The sequence below is a fragment of the Ovis aries genome, chromosome X (genome assembly GCF_016772045.2).
Source record: "Ovis aries strain OAR_USU_Benz2616 breed Rambouillet chromosome X, ARS-UI_Ramb_v3.0, whole genome shotgun sequence".
In the NCBI taxonomy this organism is placed as follows: domain Eukaryota; kingdom Metazoa; phylum Chordata; class Mammalia; order Artiodactyla; family Bovidae; genus Ovis; species Ovis aries.
The window spans coordinates 77,738,917-77,764,271 of NC_056080.1; the positions used below are offsets into that span (position 1 = coordinate 77,738,917).

Sequence of the window (25,355 nt, forward strand, 5' to 3'; positions counted from 1 at the left end):
GAGAATAGTAGAAAGTAATACCCATTTACCAGTGCACAGGCAACATGTCAAGAGTATGAGAGTAAAGTATGAAAAGTAACTAAAAGATAAATGTCACTCTTAAAAGTTTGGAATTTATCTAATGGCCAGAGAGCTAATAATAAACATATTTAAATAGTAGATGAAACTGTAGAAAAAAGAACCTGATATACTCACTAGATTGGAGAAGGAAGTACCTGAAAGTACATAGATAAGAGGTAATTGTAGTGGTAGAAGTAAAAAACAATAGACAAAACTAAGTTGGCAACATTGAGAATGGAAAGGAATGGAAAAAGATATTGCTGAAAGGGAAGTCATGAAACCTAGTGACTAACTGATTGAGTGAGGGCATAATGGATACAGAGAAATCAAAAGTTTCTTCCAAGTTTCTATATCAGGTGACTAGCTACATGGAGAAAGTATTAAGATATACCAGAAGTGAAAAAACAAAGAACAGATTTGAAGGGAAGAGATAATTAATCAATTTGAGGCATGCTGAGTTTGAGCTGACCATGGGACATCCAAGTTCAGTTCAGTTCAGTTCAGTCACTCAGTCGTGCCCAACTCTTTGTGACCCCATGAATCGCAGCACGCCAGGCTTCCCTGTCCATCACCAACTCCCGGAGTTCACTTAGACTCATGTCCATCGAGTCAGTGATGCCATCCAGCCATCTCATCCTCTGTCGTCCCCTTCTCCTCCTGCCCCCAATCCCTCCCAGCATCAGAGTCTTTTCCAATGAGTCAACTCTTCGCATGAGGTGGCCAAAGTACTGGAGTTTCAGCTTTAGCATCATTCCTTCCAAAGAAATCCCAGGGTTGATCTCTTTCAGAATGGACTGGTTGGATCTCCTTGCAGTCCAAGGAACTCTCAAGAGTCTTCTTCAACACCACAGTTAAAAAGCATCAATTCTTCGGCGCTCTATCTTCTTCACAGTTCAACTCTCACATCCATACATGACTACTGGAAAAACCATAGCCTTGACTAGACGGACCTTAGTTGGCAAAGTAATGTCTCTGCTTTTGAATATGCTATCTATGTTGGTCATAACTTTTCTTCCAAGGAGTAAGTGTCTTTTAATTTCATGGCTGCAATCACCATCTGCAGTGATTTTGGAGCCCCCCCCAAAATAAAATCTGACTCTGTTCCCACTGTTTCCCCATCTATTTCCCATGAAGTGATGGGACCAGATGCCATGATCTTCGTTTCTGAATGTTGAGCTTTAAGCCAACTTTTTCACTCTCCACTTTCACTTTCATCAAGAGGCTTTTTAGTTCCTCTTCACTTTCTGCCATAAGGGTGGTGTCATCTGCATATCTGAGGTTATTGATATTTCTCCCTGCAATCTTGATTCCAGCTTGTGTTTCTTCCAGTCCAGTGTTTCTCATGATGTACTTTGCATAAAAGTTAAATAAGCAGGGTGACAATATACAGCCTTGATGTACTCCGTTTCCTATTTGGAACCAGTCTGTTGTTCCATGTCCAGTTCTGACTATTGCTTCCTGACTTGCATACAGATTTCTCAAGTGGAAATGCCCAATTTGCCAGCAGAGTTTTAACAAAGCTGGAAGTAAGACTTGGGGTAATTTGTAAAGTGGTGGTTGTTGAAGCTGTATAAAGTTAATGAAATTGCCACAAATAAGAGTATAGACGTTAGGAATTTTAGCATTTAGGGTCAACAGCAAGGACATGAAAAGGAAAAGGAGAGTAAGGAAGAGGAGGAACAGATTATTGGTGAAACATGAAAGCCAAGGCTAGGTGTTGGAGAATGATGTCGGTAGTGTAAAAAGCTGTAGAATCTCAAAGGATGAGGATTTTGAAAATGACTTTGAATTTGGCATTTAGGAGATCAATGATTACCTCTGTGAAAGTACTTACTTTCAGCCAAGTAGTGAGCAGAAATCAAATTAAGCATGAAAAAGGTTAAGGCACGAAAGTTTGGTAAGGAAAAAGAGAAACAATTATAGATTTTCAATAAGTGTGGGAAATGTTGGTAACTTCAAGGCAAGTGGATCTCAAACTTTTACAGGCTTTGGAATCATCAGGGTTTCTTACAATGAAGATTGCTGGACCTCACTCCCAGAGTTTCACATTTGATTGGTCTGGGGTCAGGCCAGACAATTAATACTGATTCTAGTGGTCCAGAGAGTTCCAGAAAAATTATATTTCTGCTTTATTCACTATGCCAAAGCCTTTGACTGTGTGGATCACAATAAACTGTGGAGAATTCTGAAAGAGATGGGAATACCAGACCACCTAACCTGCCTTTTGAGTAACCTATATGCAGGTCAGGAAGCAACAGTTAGAACTGGACATGGAACAACAGACTGGTTCCAAATAGGAAACGGAGTACATCACCCTACTTATTTAACTTATATGCAGAGTACATCATGAGAAACACTGGGCTGGAGGAAGCACAAGCTGGAATCAAGATTGCAGGGAGAAATATCAATAACCTCAGATATGCAGATGACACCACCCTTATGGCAGAAAGTGAAGAGGAACTAAAAGCCTCTTGATGAAAGTGAAAGAGGAGAGTGAAAAAGTTGGCTTAAAGGTCAACATTCAGAAAACTAAGATCATGGCATCTGGTTCCATCACTTCATGGGAAATAGATGGGGAAACAGTGGAAACAGTGTCAAACTATTTTTGGGGCTCCAAAATCACTGCAGATGGTGATTGCAACCATGAAATTTAAAGATGCTTATTCCTTGAAAGGGAAGTTATGACCAACATAGATAGCATATTCAAAAGCAGAGACATTACTTTGCCAACAAAGGTCCATCTAGTCAAGGCTATGGTTTTCCCAGTGGTCATGTATGTATGTGAGTGTTGAACTGTGAATAAAGCTGAGAGCAGAAGAATTGGTGCTTTTGAACTGTGGTGTTGGAGAAGACTCTTGAGAGTTCCTTGGATTGCAAGGGTCCAACCAGTCCATCCTAAAGGAGATCAGTCCTGGGTGTTCATTGTAAGGAATGATGCTGATGCTGAAACTCCAATACTTTGCCACCTCATGCCACAAGTTGACTCATTGGGAAAGACCTTGATGCTGGGAGGGATTGGGGGCAGGAGGAGAAGGGGACGACAGAGGATGAGATGGCTGGATGGCATTACCAACTGGATGGACATGAGTTTGAGTGAACTCTGGGAGTTGGTGATGGACAGGGAGGCCTGGTGTGCTGCGATTCATGGGTTTCCAGAGTCAGACACGACTGAGGGACTGAACTGAACTGAACTGAGTGGTCCAGAGACCACACTCTGAGAGCCACTGGTTGAAGCTGAGGAAAGTTTTACCTTTAAGGATTCCCAGCCTTGAACATTGTTAATATTAAAAGGGGAAAGATCAAGTAGAGAGGGAGAGATTGGAGATACCAAAGAGAGTGATGGGGGGATACATTTGGTAGACTAGTGATTTCGAGGAGAAAGGGGTCATGAAAATCAGTGAAGGCAGCAGAGAAGACTTATTTTCTGAGGAATGAGGGAGGGAGTAGAAGATAAGAGAGAATATAGACAAAGCTTTTTAGAGGAAGAGAGAGGTTGATGGAGTTCCTTTTGAATAACTTTGTGGTTAAATCATAGAGAAGTAGGAGGCAATAGTTGAAAAGAAGGAGGGAGGAAGGTGATTTGCAGAGTAGAAAAGGGTTGGAGTTCCTGCTGCAGGAAATTCAACAGGGAGGCAACAAAATGAATAAAAGGATACTAAGTAGCAGTGGGAGTCCAGCTGAAGTTAGAGTGGCTTGAATTTGACCCTTATAAAGCAAAGGATTTAAAAAGGAACAATACATAGAGAGACAGAGATGGAATTAAAGTCAACACATCTTTCCTAGAAGAGTGCAGTTTGGGGCATGATATGTTGAAAGTTGGCAAGTGCTTATACTTTCTCAGGTGCTTTGAGAGTTTCTTTTTATATTTCAGTTAGCAAATGTTCATTTTTTTTTTCCTTTAAGCATCTGATTTTAAGTGTTACTCCTTAAGTTTTGACCAGTTTTCTTCTTGCTCCAGTGGTCCCCCTTCTCCATCTTTGCCTCCCTTGGAACTCATATTCAATTTAATTTTGAACTGAGTAAAAAAAAGAATTTATATTATAGAAGGTCATTTTACAGCTAGTTTCCCAGGAAACCATATATTCCTTTGAGTGGGGTATACCTATAGGCTCTAGCTTGTTAAACTCTTGGTTATATGAATGCTTTCACTTCACATTTATTGCCTTGCCCAATGAACTTCCTTTTATTGTTTGCTTGAAAATGAACCTTAGAGGGCTCCTGAGAGGTTCTGATTAGAGGCCATATTAGAGCCCACAAACCCTCAGTGGGCTGAAGGTTTCAAATAATACCATTCATTACCTTGGGTTTTGCTTGAGTGCCCATTCCAAAAGCCACCCCCTTCAAATGGTTCTAGACATTTCCTAATCCTGCATTAGACTGCCAATGTATTTATTTATTTTTAATCAAAATAGTACCTGCTTTCACTGACAATGTGGAACAAAGTGGAATGTTTTGCTTAACGTCACAAATGAGTTCCTCCTCCAAACTGAGCATGAATTAGGAGTAAATGTCAATTGCTAATTAAATTTCAGAAGATTACAGCATTTCAGTGTATGAGAAGCTACATTTAGGCCCAAATCATTCCACTGAATAGTGGCATCTAGAACTTCGTGTTCTGATAAGATATCTGTTCATATTAATTTTGTTCTTATTTGCTGGAGAGTCTGGAATTCACACACTTTGAGTATTTCCATAGTTTTGTTGGTACCTCTCTCCATAGAGAATCATCTCCCAAGGGTATTCTGTTTATTGCAACCTTTATGATTTTATACTGTTTCATGCAATTCCAACTTATTGGGTGTTGACATGCAAGGCTTCCTCTGGCATTGTAGAAACCCAGCCCTAAAAACAAAAGAAACCCAGCCTTATTTAGAAATCTGTTTGGTTTATGGAAGACATTATACTCAGAAAGGGATGAAAACAAACTCTCCATGTGGAATTTGATTGTCTCAATCTCAAAACCTAGATAATAATAAAAGAAAAAATAAGAGTAATCAAAACATTAAGAAAACCCAGAGATAACACATGGCCTATTAGATCTAACTGACTAAATCTTTAAATTACAAATATCTCTTATGAAAATTACCAAGTTTATTTTCTATAAAGCTGCAGATGGGAGGGGATTCAAATAATGAAGTGAAGTATCTTTTGTGTATTTCAAGCATTCAAGGCACATTAACCCTTCAATGATCAAATGACCAATTTTAGTCTCTAGTATTTCTACTAGAATTTGAACATTAATCTATGGTGATAATTAAAATATAACTACATATCTGATATATCACATTGAGTATATGACACATTGAGTATATGACATATCTAGTTTGAGCCTTTTCAAAAGTTGTTCACATGTTTGCTTTTCAGTATTACAAACAGTGATTGCAACCTAACTTCTAATTATCTTTTTGATATATCAGATTTTAAATTTGAAACATCAAAACATCTCTGCAACATCCTATTCCTGAAAACTCCAAACCACTGTGCAAATAAAAAATATTTGATAATTTAAGTACAGCAATACACAAGAAAGCAGCTTGGCCTTGGGGTTTTTAATGCAGTTAGAGAAATTTCTTTAAAAAAAAAAAAAACAAACTCAAAACCAAAAACACTTCCCTTTTAAAGTCAAACTTATTCATCTTGAAACTTCAATCACAATCAGTTATCAAAGTTATTTCAGCACACAGCTTAATAGACATTTCTAAAGCAAAAAACTTGTTGAACACAATTGGGATTTATCTTTAAAAAAAACTTGTAAACACCAACATTTCTGTTAGTGCTTTTCTATTCTTTTTTGAAATCTTCCCACCTTTTGTGGAAGTTTTTCTGCCTGTACTTGTCTTTCTCAATTGTCTCTTTTTGCGCCTTCTTTTCTTTCCACAACAGTAGCCAATTAGCAAGACCAATCCAATGTCTTTTATAAGTATTTTGTGGCTGCACCCATTCCAGCCTATTATGTTAGAGTCACTTTTTACAGTATTCCAAAAAAAATCATCATAACATCTTACCATTTTGACTCCATACAATTAAAAACTGAAACTTTAAAGTGACTCAAGGGACAATTCTTATTACTTGGTTGATGAAAAGACAAAAGGAGAAAATGTATTGAATATAGAGGCTGATAAATCCTATTTCGGGCATTTATGTATTATTAAGGGCGTCCCTGATGACTCAGTAGTAAAGAATCCGCCTGTTTAATGCAGTAGACACCGGTTAGATCCCTGGGTGGGGAAGAACCCCTGGGTCGGGAAGATTATTATTTTTTTTCCCCCTGGAGAAGGAAATGGCAACCCACTCTAGTATTCTTGCCTGGAAAATCCCATGGACAGAGGAGCTTGGCTGGTTACAGTCCGAGGTTGCAAAAGAGTCCTACTTAGCAACTCAGCGGGGGAAAGCCCGCTTATTCCCACTCTTTGACAATGTAAGTACAAGGAGATCAGAATAAAATTCAGTAAGTTCCTAAAATTATTTACATTCTGTAAGAGCATTGGATAAGTCGTCTTAGCTGTATCATTGATAACGTTTTGTAAGGAAAGCATGGATTTCACTTTCCAAATAACAGCCTCTAGAGGAGAGGACTACAGGAAAGGAGATGGCTTGATATCAAAAAATTGAAAGGACGACAAGGAGTCTTTAAACAACTTTGCTACAGTGATCTAACCACCATGTGACTGTGGAAAAGACCCTTTCCTTTGCCCTGGAACGTACCTTGCCTAGACATTTTGCTTATTATGAGCTCTACAGTGCGTTTAGGGACACTTGACAAGTGGGGAAGGAGAAATTTTGAGCTACAGTTCAGGACGTGGAGCTCTAATCACTGAACCATCCAAGCCCACGACGAAGGAAGAAAGAAAAATGCAATATTAAAGAGCACAAACCTTCGCTCTTCTCTCATATTCTGTAGTGACTGTCTTGAGTCATAAGGGAACTTTTCTTATCAATTTTAGCAGAGAATGGGACACTACAATCTTGAAACTAAGGGATAGCCGGCTACGCAGAAAGCCGTCTGTTCAGGACACCGTGGCGGAAGTTCTGTAGAAAGTGTCCGTCCGCCACCCAAATACCAAGTCTCTGCTGTTTTCCAAAATGCTCACAAGCTCTCTGCGCCTACTGATTGTCAGTGCGTAGGAGCGGATTAAAAACCTGCAACTGTGATTTGAGTGCGGTATTGGACGCTAGTTTCTTTGTGCACTGGATGTGGGAGAATTTACACCAAGCGCGCCAGGTGGGCAGGAGAAGGCTGTTTACTTCGGAACTCACTGGATTCTTCCTCTTGGAAGTTGGGCAAAGCCGTTTCTTAGTCACCGCTGAGTTTAGGAACAATGTGCAAATGAATTGGAGCTGTCATCTCCCTTTCCTTGATTGATCCCGGGTGCGGGGTGGCAGCAGATTGGGGCGAGGAACAGTCTGGAATTCCCCTTTGTGTTCCCACCTCGACACTCTTGGGGCGCCGAGGGGAGTAGTTCGGTGTTCGAGGCCACTTTGGGAGCTCTGAGTAACAATTGGATGTTCTCTAGTCAGACTGCTAGGCTTGAAGCAGAGGAACTGCACTGCCCCCTTTTCCGGCTCCATCCTCATTCACCGTTTGGCCCCTAACTGCCTCAGGTAGTCGGGAGGCTGGCCAGGGAGTCTCCACCTACTCACGGGCGGCAGCCATTCGGCGCGCTCGGGAGCCTAGGGGTTGGGACCCATTGGCTGGGGGGCGCTGCCAGTCTCGGGAGTGTGGCGTGGTGGGGGTGGGGTTTTGGGCCGCCGCAGGTCCAGGCAGCTCACTGTTCGCAGGGTGGTGAGTGAGCTTGAGTGTAGCGTGAGCTCCGATACCGTAGACTTGCAAACAGTTCGGAGAGAGCGTGAGCGAGCCAGAGAGAGTGAGAGAGTGAGGGAGCGGGTATTAGGGGACCTAGAGGAGACTGAGCGAGAAAGCAAAGGCCTGAGGACCAAAGATTTGAGACTGAATGACCATGGCTGTCTCCGCACCTCCGGTAATCTCTGCAACTTCCAGCGGCGCAGGCGTCCCGGGGGGCTTGTTTCGGGCGGAACCCCTGTACTCGACGCCTGGAGAGCCTCCTCGTCTCACCCCCAATGTGATCAACTCTTTCATGGCCAATAACCACGGCGGCAGCGCCGGGGGTGGAGGGGTCGGTAGTACCAGCGCAGGCAGCGGCAATACCAACACCAACGAGTGCCGGATGGTCGACATGCATGGGGTAAAGGTGGCTTCCTTCCTGATGGACGGCCAGGAACTGATTTGCCTGCCGCAAGTCTTTGATCTGTTCCTCAAACACCTGGTGGGAGGGTTGCATACGGTGTACACCAAGCTGAAGAGACTGGACATATCCCCGGTGGTGTGTACTGTTGAGCAGGTCCGGATCCTCCGCGGGCTGGGGGCCATCCAGCCCGGGGTCAACCGCTGCAAACTCATCACCAGGAAAGACTTCGAAACTTTGTTCATCGATTGCACCAATGCCAGGTGAGATTCTCGTTTCTTAGCTCTCTCTTTCCCCTTTGCCCTCTTCTGCGTGTCTCATCCTCTTCCAACTTTGTAGAGTGAGTTTTAACTAGCTTGCTCTACTCTTCAGGCTCTAAGTCGGTGGGAAAAAGAGGATTAGAAAGACTAATTTCCTGTCGCTTCTAGTCCAAGCTCAGGGGCAGGGCTTGGGTCTAAGAAAGTCTCGTACAAACTTCGGTTTGCGGTCCTATATTGAAAGTTTCTAGCCTTTCGCCCTTATCTTGCACGGCTTTCTGGCTGCTTGTGATTATTTGTTAATTTCTCTATTTGGTTTTCTTTCCTGTTAACTTGTGGCCATATGGGTCGGATAGATTTTTCTCCTGAACACCGACAACAAGGGCTTTCCGGAGGAGAGGGCTGGCTGAGCTGTAAACTGTGCTCCTAAGCTAGCAATCCAGAACACAGCATTTGGGGGATGCAGAGGGTCGGAAGTCTAGAGTCCATCCCAGAGGATGATTCGTTCCCCATCCTGTATGTTTGTTGTGAGAATGCGTTGGTGTGTGGTGGTGGTAGTGGTGGTGGTGGTGTGTGTGTGTCTGTCTGTGAGAGAGAGCCAGTAGGAGCTCATGAAGATGAGTGCTCATGCCTGCTGCGCAAAGCTTCCCCGTACACGATACAGAAAAGTCAATGGAGCCTTTTTTTTTTTTTTTTTTTTTAAAGAAGGATGGCAAGTGTAACTTTCCTGGGATCGACCCTTTGGGTCATCTGCAGAGGGCAGTGTGGGGCATGAGCGGCGGGGCCGGGACCTGGTGGGGAGTGCAATAAAAGATGGCAGGTTTTCTAGAGAGGGTGCTTTCAGCTCTTCCCCCAGGCAAACAATTGGAAGGATCCCATTCCCCCAAAGAGAGGATTCCCTAAATGATGATGGTCAGCTTCTCTGGTTGTAAATGCACCTCCTTCGTAGTACAGCCTAGAATTACATTGTAGAACAAATATTCATTTGCATATGTCCATAAGTAAATTTTATCCAATGTTTGAGTTTTAAGAAAGTATATTCAAGATCATTTAATTTTTAAAGACTTTTAAATTAGTTTTCTTAGTATTTATTCCATCTCTAGTATAATAACATCTGTTAGGAAAGTACACATTTGGTAGGTGTGATTAGCATACAAACCAAACCACCATCACCAAGCTAAAGGGGGCAAACGGTTTTATTGTGAAACAACACTGCTGTTTGTTATTTTGCAGAAAACATCTGCAGAGGTAGATTTTCTCACAATGCAACTTTAAATCATAAGATCTCTGAGTTTATGAACCAAAACTAACCCAGTTGACACATCTGCTGTAAAATCCAAATTACTATGTATAGTCGAAGTATACTGGCAACTTGTAGACAAACTGTTGCTGACTGCTACAATAAGATAATGCTACAAAACTTACAAGGGAACCTTTTGTTTTTCTTTTTTTTTCTCTTTGAGCAGTGTTCTCCTGGGATCTAGCAATTAAGCAGAAACTTATTCATATAAGAACTCCTACCTGAATCATATCTGGGGCTTAAAAACCTGGCTTATTAGATCACATTTTCCTAAGGAAGATAGATGGCCTTAAAACACAAAGGATACCTGTTCCCTCAATAAAAGAAGCAATTATAGGTTCTAAGAGTAGAAAGGATATTTTATTTTGACCACAAAACACTATGCTAATACCCAAACTCAGAGGATTACCAGGGACTTCAGATGAGGGTCATCTAGTTTATTTGTTGTCATTTGAAAAGACTTGAACAATTGTAGACCTGAAAACCTATCTTCTGTCCTCCTCCTTTCTCCTTTCCCTGGTTTCTCTTGCAAATGCCCACTCTTAAAGAGAAATGTATAATTATTACACATAGGAAATTCTACTTTCTTTAATAAATAATTTATACATCCTTGAGCAACATCTATAATTTTCATTAAAAAAATAAATAGATTAACACTTTAATGTCATTTTGATGCTTCCCTCTGTAAATAGAAACTTTAATTTTTATTAGAGCTACTTACTAAAGGAGAAAATAATAAATTTCCCAGAGTCAAATGTTCTTATGCTTTTTAACCCTGTTATATGATGTGTTTTAGGTTATTATTTCTATTCAGTTATGTTTTATTTATTCCTTATCAAGCATTTACAATGCCAACTTTTTTGAGGGCTTAGATTGCTTTTGTGTATGTGCACATATAAAAGTGATAGATAAATATTAAAAATATAAGAGGAAGCATATCTGAAATATGATGCATGTGCTTCCTACTGCAGTTTTTCTTTATGAGTATTTTATTGCATACATATTCTATAATTGTGTTACAAGTTTTGCAATATGTAATTGAAAAAAATTTATGAAATATATTCTATGAATTCTATCTAAAATAAAGATGAGGAAAACTACTAGAAACCCCTATGTTGCAATTTCTAGACAGTAAACAAATCCTCAAAACTTCTGGAAAAAATCTAATTAACATTACCACATTTTGTCCTCATAATCATATAGTTAAAAAACTACAAAATATGATAATGCTTATAATGGATGCCTTATGACTTGAGGTAACATTATTTACAGATGCATGTACCTTAAATCATTCCTTCCATCTGTGAAATTAGTATTTAAGTAAACATTACTTCCATGACTTTTCTATTCAGTGAAAAGAAAGGTGAAGGATGTAAATAGGAATGAGGCCCAAGAGACAAAATAAAGTAGATGAGACAGAGACAGTAAGAGAAAAGAGATATAGGATATGAGCAGAATGATGCCTAAGATGGAGTGAAAGATGGATCAGAGGAGCTTATAGAGATGCCCAAAGAAGATGAGCGAAATACCAGTGGAGACTTGGCTAAAGAGAATTGTCATTTAGGACTCATGATTTCCTAGCATTTTAAGCTAAAAGAGGGGAGAAGTGCAAGGAACACCTATGTACTACTGTTCTTATTTGAAAAAAGCGATTCACCTTCTTCTCCTAATGGATCAATTTCCATACTGTATTGTTGAATGGAAGGCCTATCTGTAATGGTGTTGTTGGCAATTTTCTTTTCCTACATAATAAACATTTCTGCCCTTCTTTGTCAGGTGACTACGGAAGGATACAAGGCCTAATATAGGATATTTTAATTTGGAATTTTTCCTACACTATTCCAGAACACACTAAATAGACCATTAAAATTGGTTGTTTTCAGAGACCTTGAGGTGTTGCCACTGAAAATGAATGAGTAAAATACTTACTTACATAATTGTTTCTTTGATAGTACTAAGTCACAAAAATAGCTCAATCAGTGCCTTATATTAACAACTTTAATTAACTAATTATTAAAATATTCAAAGTTCTCTTCCCAGAAAAGATGTTGGAAAATAATACTTGCCTCAGCTACTAGAGAATAGAAAGACTGAAACTCTTGACTATTCATTGTTCTAGTAAATGTCAGGCTTTATATCGCTGCAGTTGAAAATGGCTACCAGGTATTTTTCCTTGATGCCCCTTAGCTTCAGAAATTAATTGTAAAGAAGATTATTTTGAGGGTTATTAAGAAAATTATGATTAAAAAGACCCAAACCAAATAGGAAAACTTGTTATCTTGTTTTAGATCTTTGTTTTTGCAGATAAAGCACTGTGATTATTTTCCATTTCTTGTCCAAGAGAACTTAGAGTTTTAATATTATAGAGTCTGGGCAGATTCAGAAAGCAAATGTCTAAAATATCTCACTCTTATGCAATGGATTTTCCTTACTGAATTCTTCAAAGTTTAAAATAGCAGTAAAATATTAAATTAAAAATTGTTATTCAGTAAATGTGAAAAAGCAACCAAAACATTTTAGTGTTATCTCTCTTTATCTACCTATCTATATAAAAGTAACATTGTTAAATTTCATAATCAGCATTTAATTTCATTTGAGGACCAACTGATTAAATGTTATTCAGTCATTTACATATAGTTAAATGGATGCTTAGACCACAATGTATGACTAAGAAAATATTTTAATGCATTTGGAGACATGATTCAACATATATTCAAATTAATATAATTCAGTTTTTTAATTAAAAATTTAAATGTTCCAGTCACGGTTTATTGTTATTCTGACTGTGTGAAGAGAACATAAATGGGCTTCCATGTTAGAATAACTTTATGTGACTTATAGTGACTTTTACAACAATTTAAACCTACTACTTTCAAATGCTACAAATATTTTAAAATAGTCAATGAGTTTGGCTTTGTACTCACACTTGATGAATATCGTTCATAATCCACAAAGCATAACAACTTTGAAAATAGATATTTTCATTCATTGTAAAGTTAAGCAAAATCAAATTTTTGAAGAACTTGCATCACTTTCCTGGGCTAATATTTTGTATGACTTACATTTTCAGAAATGATAAAAAGGTTTTAGAAATTAATCTGGGCAATAAATGCAGGCATTTTAATTCATGGGATAATGAGGGGGGTAGTCATGTCTGTTAAAAGCAGTCACATAGTCAACAATGCACTGTCTTTTATTAGAGAATGATGTCAATATTATAATTAAAGCAGTATACTCATATACCAGTCCACAGAACTTCTACGTGTACATTCATTTTAAAATTACACTTCTGCATCAATAATAACTGTTGTATTTATCTAATACTTTTGCTGGATTTCATATTTGCCCCAAAACTCATTAATAGGCAGTGGGTATTACATTAAAGATATGATGCATGGTATGATAGAGAATATTTTTGGATATTTATGTATGATTTTAATCTCAGTGTATATAGTACATGAATGCTAAAAAGTCATTAGGAAGTGATGGTCTTCAGACATTAATGTTTAGGTGTTTTCATACAGAAATTCTCTAATACTTGTATAAAATAGCAAGTCTGAGTTGTTTGATGCATTATTAAATAAACTTATTTTGTCTTAATGAAATCTCTGCTAAGCTGCTAAGTTGCTTCAGTCGTGTCTGACTCTGTGTGACCCATAGACAGCAGCTCACCAGGCTCCCCCGTCCCTGGGATTCTCCAGGCAAGAACACTGGAGTGGGTTGCCATTTCCTTCTCCAATGCATGAAAGTGAAAAGTGAAAGTGAAGTCGCTCAGTCGTGTCCGACTCTTCGCGAACCCATGGACTGTAGCCCACCAGGCTCCTCCATCCATGGGATTTTCCAGGCAGGAGTACTGGAGTGGAGTGTCATCGCCTTCTCCGAGTGAAATCTCTAGGTGTTTTAAAAGTGCTTCCAGCAGGCAAATGTAATTGTGAGACATTCTCATCATAGTACATTATATTTCAGTTGGTAACCTATATCTACAGTGGCGCTTTATCTGATGCATTTCAAGAAACAAATGACTTCGACTTATCCACTCTATACATTTCAGATATACATTAAAACTGCCCTAATTGACAAAAACTGAAAATATCATGTTTTCAGAGGAAAGACATCAAACCTTTCTCCCAAAAGAAAAACAATTATGTATTGATAATATTCTTGTTGCATATTCAAAAGGTCTTTGGTAGCATTTTTTTCTTCCTTTTCTTCCCTTTCACCATCTCAACCTGCAAAACTCTTCACTGTCACTTCAGATCACACGATTCTAAAAAGATAAAACAACATTTAAACACATTTGCTTTGCTAGGGAAATTGAACATTTGCACCCAATAAGCCTGATTGTGGAACTGCATGCAAATTGTGTTTTGATTTATCTCTTTTACACTTTTTTCCTTTTGAATTGATCTTGCATTAATTTCACCAAGCAGCTCTGTGAAGCTGCAGATGTTGCCTTGTGTTTAATAAATCAATGAGACAGATCTGAATGAATCACTTCAGATGGATTCTCTGCTCGGTTTGATGTCTAGATGTTATTCTTAGCTTGTTATCATGACAGATGCATTAATGTTCCCATACACTGCCAGCAATGTCAAAGAGATCGAAGCTTTTAAAGTGGCGGCATCCCTTTTTCCATTTTCTACTTTAGGACAACTAAATTTATTTTATTTTATTTAGGAATCAAAGAAAAATATCAAACCAATCATAAGTTTCTTCATGGGAAAGATTCTTAATTTTCATGCTATATTAACTCTTCCAAAATGGTGGAAATCAATATCTTAAAACCTAAATATAGGGTAGCTGCTTAATAAATAGTGCCTCCACATTAATATTTAATCATGGTAGGAAAAATGAGAATAAGTAATATATGATTGGGACACATTGAAAGTATCACTATAAATAGAATAATGCTGTATCCAAATTGATTAGAGAAGGGTGTTAGTTTTTAAATCCTTACTAATAAGCTTCTTGTTGGCTTAATGCAGCTGCAATATACTCTTACCAAAGGATTTAGAACGTCAGGATTTAATATTTCTTTTTAGTAGTAAGGAGACAGCTTGTCCATTGTGTATTCATCATTTCCTCACTTTACAGTGCTGAAAATCTTAGAAAAGTTTATTTTATTTTAGTATATCGCAAATGTTTATATTTTGGGTCATTATAAATTAAAAATCATTCAGTAACAATAAATGCTACTTTTATAACATACTTTCTTAAACTATAGAAACACATATGCACACTGAAAGGTACTTTGTATAACTCTAGTGAACTTTATTACCTACCTGCATTTACTATCATCACTGTCATTTTTTTTTTTTCATTTCATCCATGGCATCCTTGCCTTGGTTTTTGGAGAGAAACAATTGTGTTAATTGTTGTGAAATATTTTGAGTTTAATGTTGTCAGTGTTATAACTTTTAAAGTTAATTTCTGATGTTTGAAAATACAAATTTTAGAAAGGATATTCAGTTTTTTTTTCTTCTTCAACTTTCTGAAGAATGTATATTTTTAAAAATCAGCTCTCAGAGGTAGTTCACTTTGCAGGCCTTTACAGTATTCTTCCATCAAATTTTTACTGTTAGCTTTATTAGAATAGGAAAATAGGTAACTATTAACTGATATTATTGAGGTCTCAAATTCTTCAGGACATTTTTATCTGCAGTGTTAGGCTAATCTTGGAAGCTTAGGACACATGTTATGATATGCAGTATAATTTAAAAAGAAGTTTATAAGTAAGTTGACTAAATTATAAGTTGACTTTAAATTAAGAGTTAGCTTTTTTTTTTCATACTTTGCTTAAACTGTGGGAATGTCTTCATTGTGAAGTCTTGCCACATTCTTCTTTAAAGATAAATTTATATATTAGAATTGGTAAAATTATTATATTGAGAATGTGAATATAAGATGCGATATACATTGATTTATGCAAAATTGAATATAACATAGCTAAACAGCAAATGGATACATTTATCACTATCTAAAATGATATCCCTAGAATAAAACTGAATTTGTCACATGAAACAAAACCTTGGATTTGTAATAATAATTTCTGAGGAGTTATCTTTAACTTCAGTAATATTTATAGTAAAATTTTAGTAAGCCTGGTGTCATATACATTTAGGAACCTAATTCACATTTGTTTAATGAATACAGTCATGGACACATACACATTTACTCTTCTCATTAGAATTCTTTGCACAAATCGCTGTGCTTAAAAAAAAACACTAAGTAGTTACATAAAATGTACAATTATAAAAAGACACTAATCCTAAAATTTAATTCCTTTATAAAACCATTTGTAATCATGCCATAAAATTTTCACAAGTACATTAAAGCTATACAAATCTATTATATGAAGTTAGAATGTTTAAATGAAATATATCTGTAAAGAAAGTATGACTTCTTGATATTTTCTTTTAGTGAAAACTCATAGGAGATGTTCTAATACTACTATAAAATGATGCTTAACTATTTTGATTTATACTACTTGATATCAACACTAAACCAGACAGTTGACTTTTGATATTTTTTCAAAGTGTTTATAAAAAATGAGTTGCCAACAAGAGTGTTTTCCTCCATTCTTTCTATAGTTTGTGAATAGAAAGAGGAATACTTAAGTATAGTGATTTATTTTCTTCTTGAATAATCTCAGGACCCATCCAATTGCAACAAAAATTTGCATGAAGTGTCCCCCCCCACCCCCATTTAAATAAATAGCTTAACTTTTTCAGCTGTAATTAATTTTGAAGAGTAACATTTCCTTTCATCTAAGACCCCTGAGGTAGAAACTACTCATATGCAGGTACTATTCTAACTCATTATAATTATTTAGTTTGTTAGATCAAATCGTGGTGAAAACTTTGTAATTAAACTGCTGGAGTTTAAAAAATAATGAACCATGTTAATTTTATTTCTAAATAACCTTTTTATTTTTAAACAAGCTGCTTAATAGTGTATAATATAGTGTGTATGTTAAGGTATAAAACATTCAATTGTAATTGTGTCCAATGATCTTATCAGATTGCTGGCAACTGCTAGCTGGTAACAGCATTTAGTCTACGTTTAGTCTATCTGCTATTTATGTGATGTTGGAAAAAAGTAATATTGATCTGTCTCCAGATTAAAGTTTGAAATGGGCAACAGCCTGAATACAAAGGGCTTTTTTTTTTTTATGATTTCTCAGCTTGCTATTGATCTCCTAGTTTTATTGCATTCATTATTTATTTAAAGAATTTGCAAGCTAAACATAACGTTAAGCTAGTTTGCACACAGGGACTACACTTAGGAAATTGAATGGAAATTGCATTAGAGATGAACATCTGTGCTATTTTTCCACTCATGTGTTTATGGGTTTGTATAAAAGGTGTATTGGATTAACAGTTATAACCATTATAGCTTACAGCAATATGATTTGGAGCTTTTAGTTATTTTGGAAGAAGTTTGTCTCTTACTTGCTTATTTAAGAAGTATAGTAATATCATCATAAACAATATTTAAATAAATTTATTTGTTAGTACATTATCTACATTATACATCAATTGTTTTATTGCAATAAAAACATTAAAAAATTCAGACTTAATTATCATATAAGACTATACTATCTCTTAATGGCTTTTGACAGTAGGAGACATAGGTGCTATTTACACAGTACCTATTTTAAGAATGTTGAGTTTAATGCCATATTAAAGCACATCAAATTCACAGAAATGGTATAAAAATTGCAATGTGACCATCCATAAAATGTGATTATATATGTATGTTAGGCCTTGATCCTTCTGAAAGGATAATAAACATTCAGACACTGAGGGCTTGCTTTATATAACACCATAGACAATATGGTGGGATGCTTTATGATATGGTTTCCCCCTTGAATTCAATCCAAGGAATTTTAGTTATAAAATCTCAAGAGGAATTCATCTGAAATAGTTCCCTGGAGGACATAAGTTAAACCCTAGTGTATCTTTATTGAAATATTGTCTTTAATCTGTAGACATTTGGAAAACTTATTCTGTCCACTTAATTATTAGAATTTAAATAAATAAAAATATATTCACAATAATTTTGATCTCTCATGATTAGATTTGTTGTAATGGAGTGTGTGTGTGTGTGTATACAGTATATTCTGTGGTGCCAGGTGGTGTTCTAGGTGAAGAGAGTGAACACCACAGTCTCTTCTCTCATGGAGCTTATATTCTGGAATCATGCTGTCTTTAGCTTAGGGTATATAAAGTCTATATCCCCCCTTTTATATTTGTTAAATTGTGAAATCTTTGAGATTACAAATTTTTGCCTTATCCATTGTTGAGTAATCCTTAAATATCTTGTATCTGCCTGTGTGCTATATCAGGAACACTAGAATTTTTTCAGTCTTTAGAATTATACCAGAATGGTCAAACTAAAAAGTTATTAATATATAAAATATTTTAGTTTTATGTTTTACTTACGATATAAATATATAAAGTACTCATCAAGAGGAACTGGGAATAAAATATATATTTCCATTTAAGAATGGCTGCAGTTAATTCACTATTCTATGAGGCACAAGTTATTCTATGAGGCACAAGTTTTTTAGTAGAATGTGTAACTGTGGATTAGAAAAACATGGGTTTTTTCCTCCATATAAAGAAGCTTGCCTTCGTTTATGTTAGTTTTAAATAAATTCTCAATTTAAGAGTTTGATATGCTTTTACATGTAGTCCTATACAATATTATGTGCCAAAAATTAAAACAGAGATGAGAAAAAATTGTTTGTTTTTATTTGTTCAGAGTACATTGACCCTTACATGTATTACATTTAAACATAAATAACTCTGGAAAATTATAAACATCTATAATTACATGTTAATATTAAGCTTTCTGCCTTGAAAATAGCCTATGATCTGCTAAACTTCTAAATGTATTTTATAAAAATGTTTATGAGTACCCTCTGGATTTTTACTTGAGGAAGACAAAAGGGGAGTGCATTCATACAAAGAAATTTACTGCATAGTACATTTTATGCACAGTACACAAATTTTTGCTCTAATTTTATAACTCAATTAGAATATTCAATTTGAATACACGTATACATATACATACTATATATATAGTGTATATATGTGTGTGTATGTATATGTAATAATATATATATTATATATTTCCAATTCAACCCATTTGTCACCTCACTTTAACAAATATTAAATAGGTTCCTACTATTAGTCTGTACTGGGCTACTTATCAAGGGGAGAGGAGTAATCTTAAGAATTATCCAAATTCTTTGTCTCATCTCCAGATTACCTTGGTAAAATTTTGTTGTTATATGGTTGACTCTCAGCTAACCTACATTAATGCAAAGAACAGTAAATGATGTATACAATTCAAAATTGTGGAAAATTAGCATAACATTAATTAGGCTTTGTAGTACATTATGAAATGTTTATGGTACCTGTCTAAATTTATCTTGCTTATTCTACTATTAAATTGTATTCACATTTTATAAATATTCACTGGTGGGAAGGAGAGATAGACCAGAAACATACTAAGGTTGAATTCAATCTGAAATTAAATGCTTCATGTAGAAAACATCTGAAATGAACAAAACATAAACAGACATTGAGCTTATATGTCATAGCTAACAGCTGTGTACTGGATCATGTTAGTGCTTAACTAAATTAGTATGTTTTGTTTGAATTTATTTTCATATTCTCCATGTAAACATTTATCCATTTAATGGATGCGGTACTCATTATAGCTATTAGTAGATCAAAACCTGGAAAACTGCATGAGTTCAGTTGTTGGCTTTAACCTTGTTTCCTGTGCTTTGGACCCCTAAACAACCATCTTCCATTTAATAGGGGCTTCCCTTGTGGCTCGGAGAAGGCAATGGCAACCCATTCTACTACTCTTGCCTGGAAAATCCCATGGATGGGGGAGCCTGGTAGGCTGCAGTCCATGGGGTCGCTAGGAGTCGGGCACGACTGAGCGACTTCACTTCCCTTGTGGCTCAGTTGGTAAAGAATCCACCTGCAATATGGGAGACCTGGGTTCAATCCCTGGGATAGGAAAATCCCTTGGAGAAGGTAAAGGCTACCCACTCCAGTATTCTGGCCTGGAGAATTCCATGGACTGTATAGTCCATGGGGTCGCAAAGAGTTGGACATGACCAAGCGACCGTCACTATAAATTAAATAAACATGTATTGACATCAGAGGAATCATGGCTTTTGAGTTAAAACACACTGATTAGTATAGTGCTAAATCAAATTTTTGTGAAGTGTTTCTATTCTATGATTGGAATAATTGACATTCCACTTGCAGTTTGAAAAATGTGATGCTGATCATGTCCTATAAGAGTGGCCATTTTGATGATGGGTACATGTTGAGGATTGTGGTCTCTGAAGAGAGTAGTAACTGTTCCAGAGATTAATTGATACAAGTACTGTAGGATAGCCACTTTCTTGCATTTGTTTTGGATTGGTCCTTGTCATACTAGAAGACTGACAGATTTTTGTTATTTTAGGGCCATATTCTTTTTCGTGAGGTTGTATGTTTACATAATCTCCATTCTGTCAGAGTCTAAAGCTTTTCTTATTCTTTTCAGTTTAGCCCCAGTGAATTGAATAACTGCTCTTCTGTGTATTGTTTCATTTTTTTTTTCCCCAAGCAGGCTCTCAGTTTTTAAATGTAAATACAACTCAAGAAATTCAGATTTTTAGATCTTTTTCTGTCTTAGTGGAAAAAATGTAAAAGTGTCCATCAAAGAAGGGGCCGTGGAGCTCAATACTTTAAAGTTTTCTGTCCAATTAGGAGAACTCTTGATTTTAAACATAGAACTATATACTTTGGGTGATGATGCTAGCATTGATGTAGTACCATTTAGGCATGAACAAAGGAATGAAGCTAAATAAGAGTGAAGAAAACTTGAGAAAATATTTCTCATGGAAATATTGAATGAATCAGGAACTATTGATATTTAGATGACAGATGAGAAGTAGGTAGTATAATGTGGACTGAAGAAGGCCTTTTCACAGATCTGTTGAATGAATTATTTCCTTTAATTGCATTCATTTTATTCTAGTGGTTAGTTTAAGCAGATTCATGAATAGGAACAGAAAGTATAAAAATATTAGCTGTGAGTAAAAATAAAAACACTAATGGCAAAATGTGGAAATGTTATTCTATTTGAGGTGAGCTGGTAATATTTGAAACCATGACAGAATATTTGCATATGTGTTGTCACTAAAATAATATTCCTTTACTATACTAGTAAATGTTACATTAGTTTCTAAAATATTTTATGCAGTGTCCAACTATATTTCCTCTGTAAGTTGCCTTACTATTATTGGTCTATCAGCCTGATTCTAGCTTGCCATAGCACATTTTTGAAATACATGTTGAGTATGAATTTATTAAAAAGGGTTACATTTTGCCTTTGGGTATGTGTGTGAAGTTTTTATGGTATTTAAGATTAAGTTTGCATTTTAGGGAGTAATTTGAACCACTGCATTCAAGATTGTTTAATGAACATTAAAATTTGAATTAAAGAACATCAAAGTGGCATTTTTATAGTTAATAAGTACAGTAAAGTTTAAATATTTCCTTCATGCCTTCTCCCTGAAAATATATCTGCAAGTTTAAAATTACTAGCTAGGTGTAATAGTAAAAACTTTACATTTATGTACTGGTTTATAGTTTATATAGTGATTTCATATACATAAGCTCATTTAATCTAATCCTTAGTTTATTTTTATAATTTTGTTGTGAAATTTCTAAATTTTTAATAAACAGATGGCTGATAACTGTACAACATGATACTTCTGGGCATCACTTAATCTCATTTAGACTCTTTTTCCCCTCAATGCTAAATCAGCATCATCCATAGTTATAATGAAACTTATAGTGCTTCTAGGGAATAATAGTAACTTAAATTTGTGCAAAAGTTCACAGGATGCAAAGCTTAATCGTACACTATCTGCATTTATCCTCACAGCAATTCTACAAAGCATGTCATCTGATTGTGAATTTAGGAGAGAAAATTCAAATATAGGTAAGGAAAATGAATTGCTTAAGGCCATAGAATCTAGTACAAGCAGATACAGTCCTTGAACCTAAACTTCTGTTTTATCTCCTCTGGTACATTATTATGCTATGTTGTCTCTGAAGTATTAAGTCTTGAGAGACAGACTTGAAAAAAAAAAGTTTTGTTTAGGGGTGGATTGTTGCAGTTAGTCAGGAAATTATGGAAAAACTAGTGGTAGGAGATAGAAATAAACTAGTAGGAAAGAGAGGCACTACACAGGAGCTTCCCTAGAATGTCTTCAGGATGCATGTTTGATGGGACATACTGATTTTTAATGATGATGTTTTCAGAAATACAGTAACTGAACTCCCTCTGTGGAGACTCAGTTCCATATACATGTACAGAAAGATTTTGGGAATCAAAAAAAAACATTTTGAAAGGAAAAGTGAAAGGAATAGTAATTCAAGAAAGCATGTAGAAATGGCAGTAATTCATCAAAGCATAATATTGTAAGAATTTATGATGATGGGATCTATTAATAGTTACTAAAATAACGAATTGTCTCGTGTCTGAAATACTATGCTAGCATCGGTTGGTAAGTTCAGAGAGATTTAAATCTTACTGTAGAGACAAGGCATAAACACATAAAAAAGATTACTAGTTGTTCATTCATTCATCAGATAGCTGTGAGTGATTATTCTATGTCAAGCATTCTTTTAGGTGCTTGGGATATATTTGTTAAAAATAAAGATTCTTGTCCCTGAGAAGAGGATTATATTCTAGGGTATGGTGGTATGGATGTGTGTGGGTGGCTCAGTTGCTAAGTTGTGTCTGACTCTTTGTGACTGCATGACTGTAGCCTTCCAGGCTCCTCTGTCCATGGGATTCTCCAGACAAGAATACTGGAGTGGGTTGCCATTCCCTCCTCCAGGGGATCTTCTCGACCCAGGGATTGAACCCATGTCTCCTGCACTGGCAAGTGGATTCTTTACACTGAGCCACCTGGTAGTATGGATGAGGAAGACAATAAACAGTATGCATAATAAATAAGTAAATTATACTGTATGTTAGAAGGTGGTAAGTGCTATGGAAAATATAGAGCAAATAGAGCAAAGTAAGGGTATGGCAGGCAGGATTGGAGTTGGTTGCAGTTTTAGATAGAATGGGTACTATAGGCCTCATTGAGAACATGAGCTTTGTTCACAGAGGGATGTTAGCCTAGCTAAATCTGAGGAAAGTGTTTCAGGCTGAGAAAACAGTTTGACCAAAAGCCCTAAAACATGGCTTTGGCTACTAGCATGGCTAGTGGATTTGAGGAATAGTAGGGAGGCTAGTTTGGCTGGAGTGAAGTGATTGAGGGGAATAGTAAGAACAAGATTTAAATGGTAATGTTGGGAGGGGGTTATATAGGACCTTTTAGGTCATTTTGAGGACTTTGAATGAAATAGGGAGTCACTGCAGACTTTTGAGTATGGCTATCACATGAATTGACCTAGGTTTCTAAATGATGACTGGCTACTAGATTGAGAACAGGCTTCAAATGGGGGCAATGTAGAAGCAGTTATGATGCTACTGCAGTGAACAAGGAGAGAGATGGTGGTGGCTTAGACCATTGTGATAGAGTATGCTGCTGCTGCTAAGTCACTTAAGTCGTGTCCAACTCTGTGCGACCCCATGGACGGCAGTCCTCCAGGCTCCTCTGTCCCTGGGATTCTTCAGGCAAGAACGCTGGAGTGCGTTGCCATTTCCTTCTCCAATGCATGAAAGTGAAAAGTGAAACCGAAGTCACTCAGTTGTGTCTGACTCTTAGCGACCCCATGGATGGCAGCCTACCAGGCTCCTCCATCCATGGGATTTTCCAGGCAAGAGTACTGGAGTGGTGTGCCATTGCCTTCTCTGGTGATAGAGTATAGATAGTAAGAATTGGTCAGATTCTGGATAAGTTTTGAAAATAAAACCAACAGAATTTCCTGACTGAGCTAGGAACTAGACACTGAGTGTGAGCAAAAGAAGAGTCACAGAAAACTCCCAAGATTTTGGTCTGAGCAACTGGAAGGATGAGTTTTCCATCATTTGTGAAGGGGAAGGCTATATGTGGAGCAGGTTTGGGGAGAAAGTTCAGGTGTTTAGTTTTATATGTGTTAGTTTTTAGATACATTTTAGCCTTTTCAGCCTTTTAGAGTAGTCATTGGAGATATATATATATATATATATATATATAATCTGGTGTTTGAAAGAAATATCTAATCAGGAAATACAAATTTTGGACAGGAGTGACTATACATAGAAAAAAGAAGAGTTTTAAGTACTAAGTTCTGGGTCTCACCAAGATAAAGAGATTAGGGAAAAGAGAAATTAACAAAAGTTCCTTCTTAGGAAGGAACATGCAGTGAAGTAGGAGGAATACCAAGGGAGAATGATGTTCTTGAAAGCTAAGCGCAAAAAATGTATCAAAAAGGAGGCAGTGATCAACCATATCAAATGCTGTTTTGATAAGCTGTTTTGATAATGCTGTTTTGATAAGCCAAAAGCCATGACTGAACATTGGCCATTGGATGTGGAAATGGAAGTCATTAGTGAGCTTTATGAGAGCAGTTTTAGTAGAATAATAAGAATGAAAAGTCTCTAAGTGATGTGTTTAAGAGAGATCAGGAGGAGGTGAATTGGAAGCAGAGTGTATAGATAATTGTTTCCAGGTGGGACGGAGTAGCTTGAGAGTAGGGGAGAATGAAATAAGAGTGGAGTAGGAAATGGCAACCCACCCCAGTATTGTTGCCTGTAAAAGTCTATGGACAGAGGAGCCTGGCAGGCTACAGCTCATGGGGTTGCAAAGAGTCGACACAACTGAGCAGCAGAGCACAAACAAGGGCCCACCTTAATCCAGATTGATCTCCTCTCAAAATCCACAATCACGTGTACAAAGATTGTTTTTCCAAATCAGGTCCTCTTTGTAGGTTCTGGGGGTTACAACTTGGGCATACTTTTGGGGCCGCTATTAAACCTGCTGCAGTCAGGTAAGGAAAAAAAAAAAAAGAATGAAATAAGAGGTTATAGCATGTGCTATTAGGAATAATACATTAGAAATTAAGAAAAATGATGTTGTAGTATTGCTGAAGTGATATTCTTTTTTTAAAAAAGGGAATATTTATTAATTTTATTTTTGGCTGCATTGGGTCTTTGTTGCTTGGGTTTTCTTTAGTTGCCTCGAGCGGGGGCTACTCTGTAGTTGTGGTGCAGGCTTCTCATTGAGGTAGCTTCACCTGTTGCAGAGCATGGGCTCTAGGGCATGCTGGCTTCAGTAGTTGTGGTGAGTGGGCTCCAGAGCATGAAGGATTCAGTAGTCATGATGCATGGGCTTGGTTACCCTGCAGCATGTGGGATTTTCCCAGACCAGGGATCCAACCTGTGTCCCCTGCCTTGGCAGGCGGATTCTTAACCACTGGATCACCAGAGAAGTCCCTGAAGTGATATTCTTGAATAGGAGAGAGCATATAGGATCTAGTGCACAAGCAGAGGCATTGGGTTTAGGTAGGAGCA

At 36.8% G+C, this 25,355-nt stretch overlaps 1 protein-coding gene across 3 annotated transcripts in view; it reads left to right on the forward strand.

The window, feature by feature from the left end:
* The first annotated feature begins 7,828 nt into the window (after positions 1 to 7,828).
* The window catches only part of DACH2 (dachshund family transcription factor 2), a 697,738-nt gene continuing 680,211 nt past the window's right edge, over positions 7,829 to 25,355 (forward strand). For all 3 annotated transcript variants that reach the window (XM_042241740.2, XM_060407431.1, XM_060407432.1), the window contains exon 1: positions 7,829 to 8,527. In XM_042241740.2, coding sequence (XP_042097674.1) covers positions 8,013 to 8,527 — 515 coding nt within the window. In that variant the 5' untranslated portion in view covers positions 7,829 to 8,012. The remainder of the gene's footprint in view (positions 8,528 to 25,355) is intronic.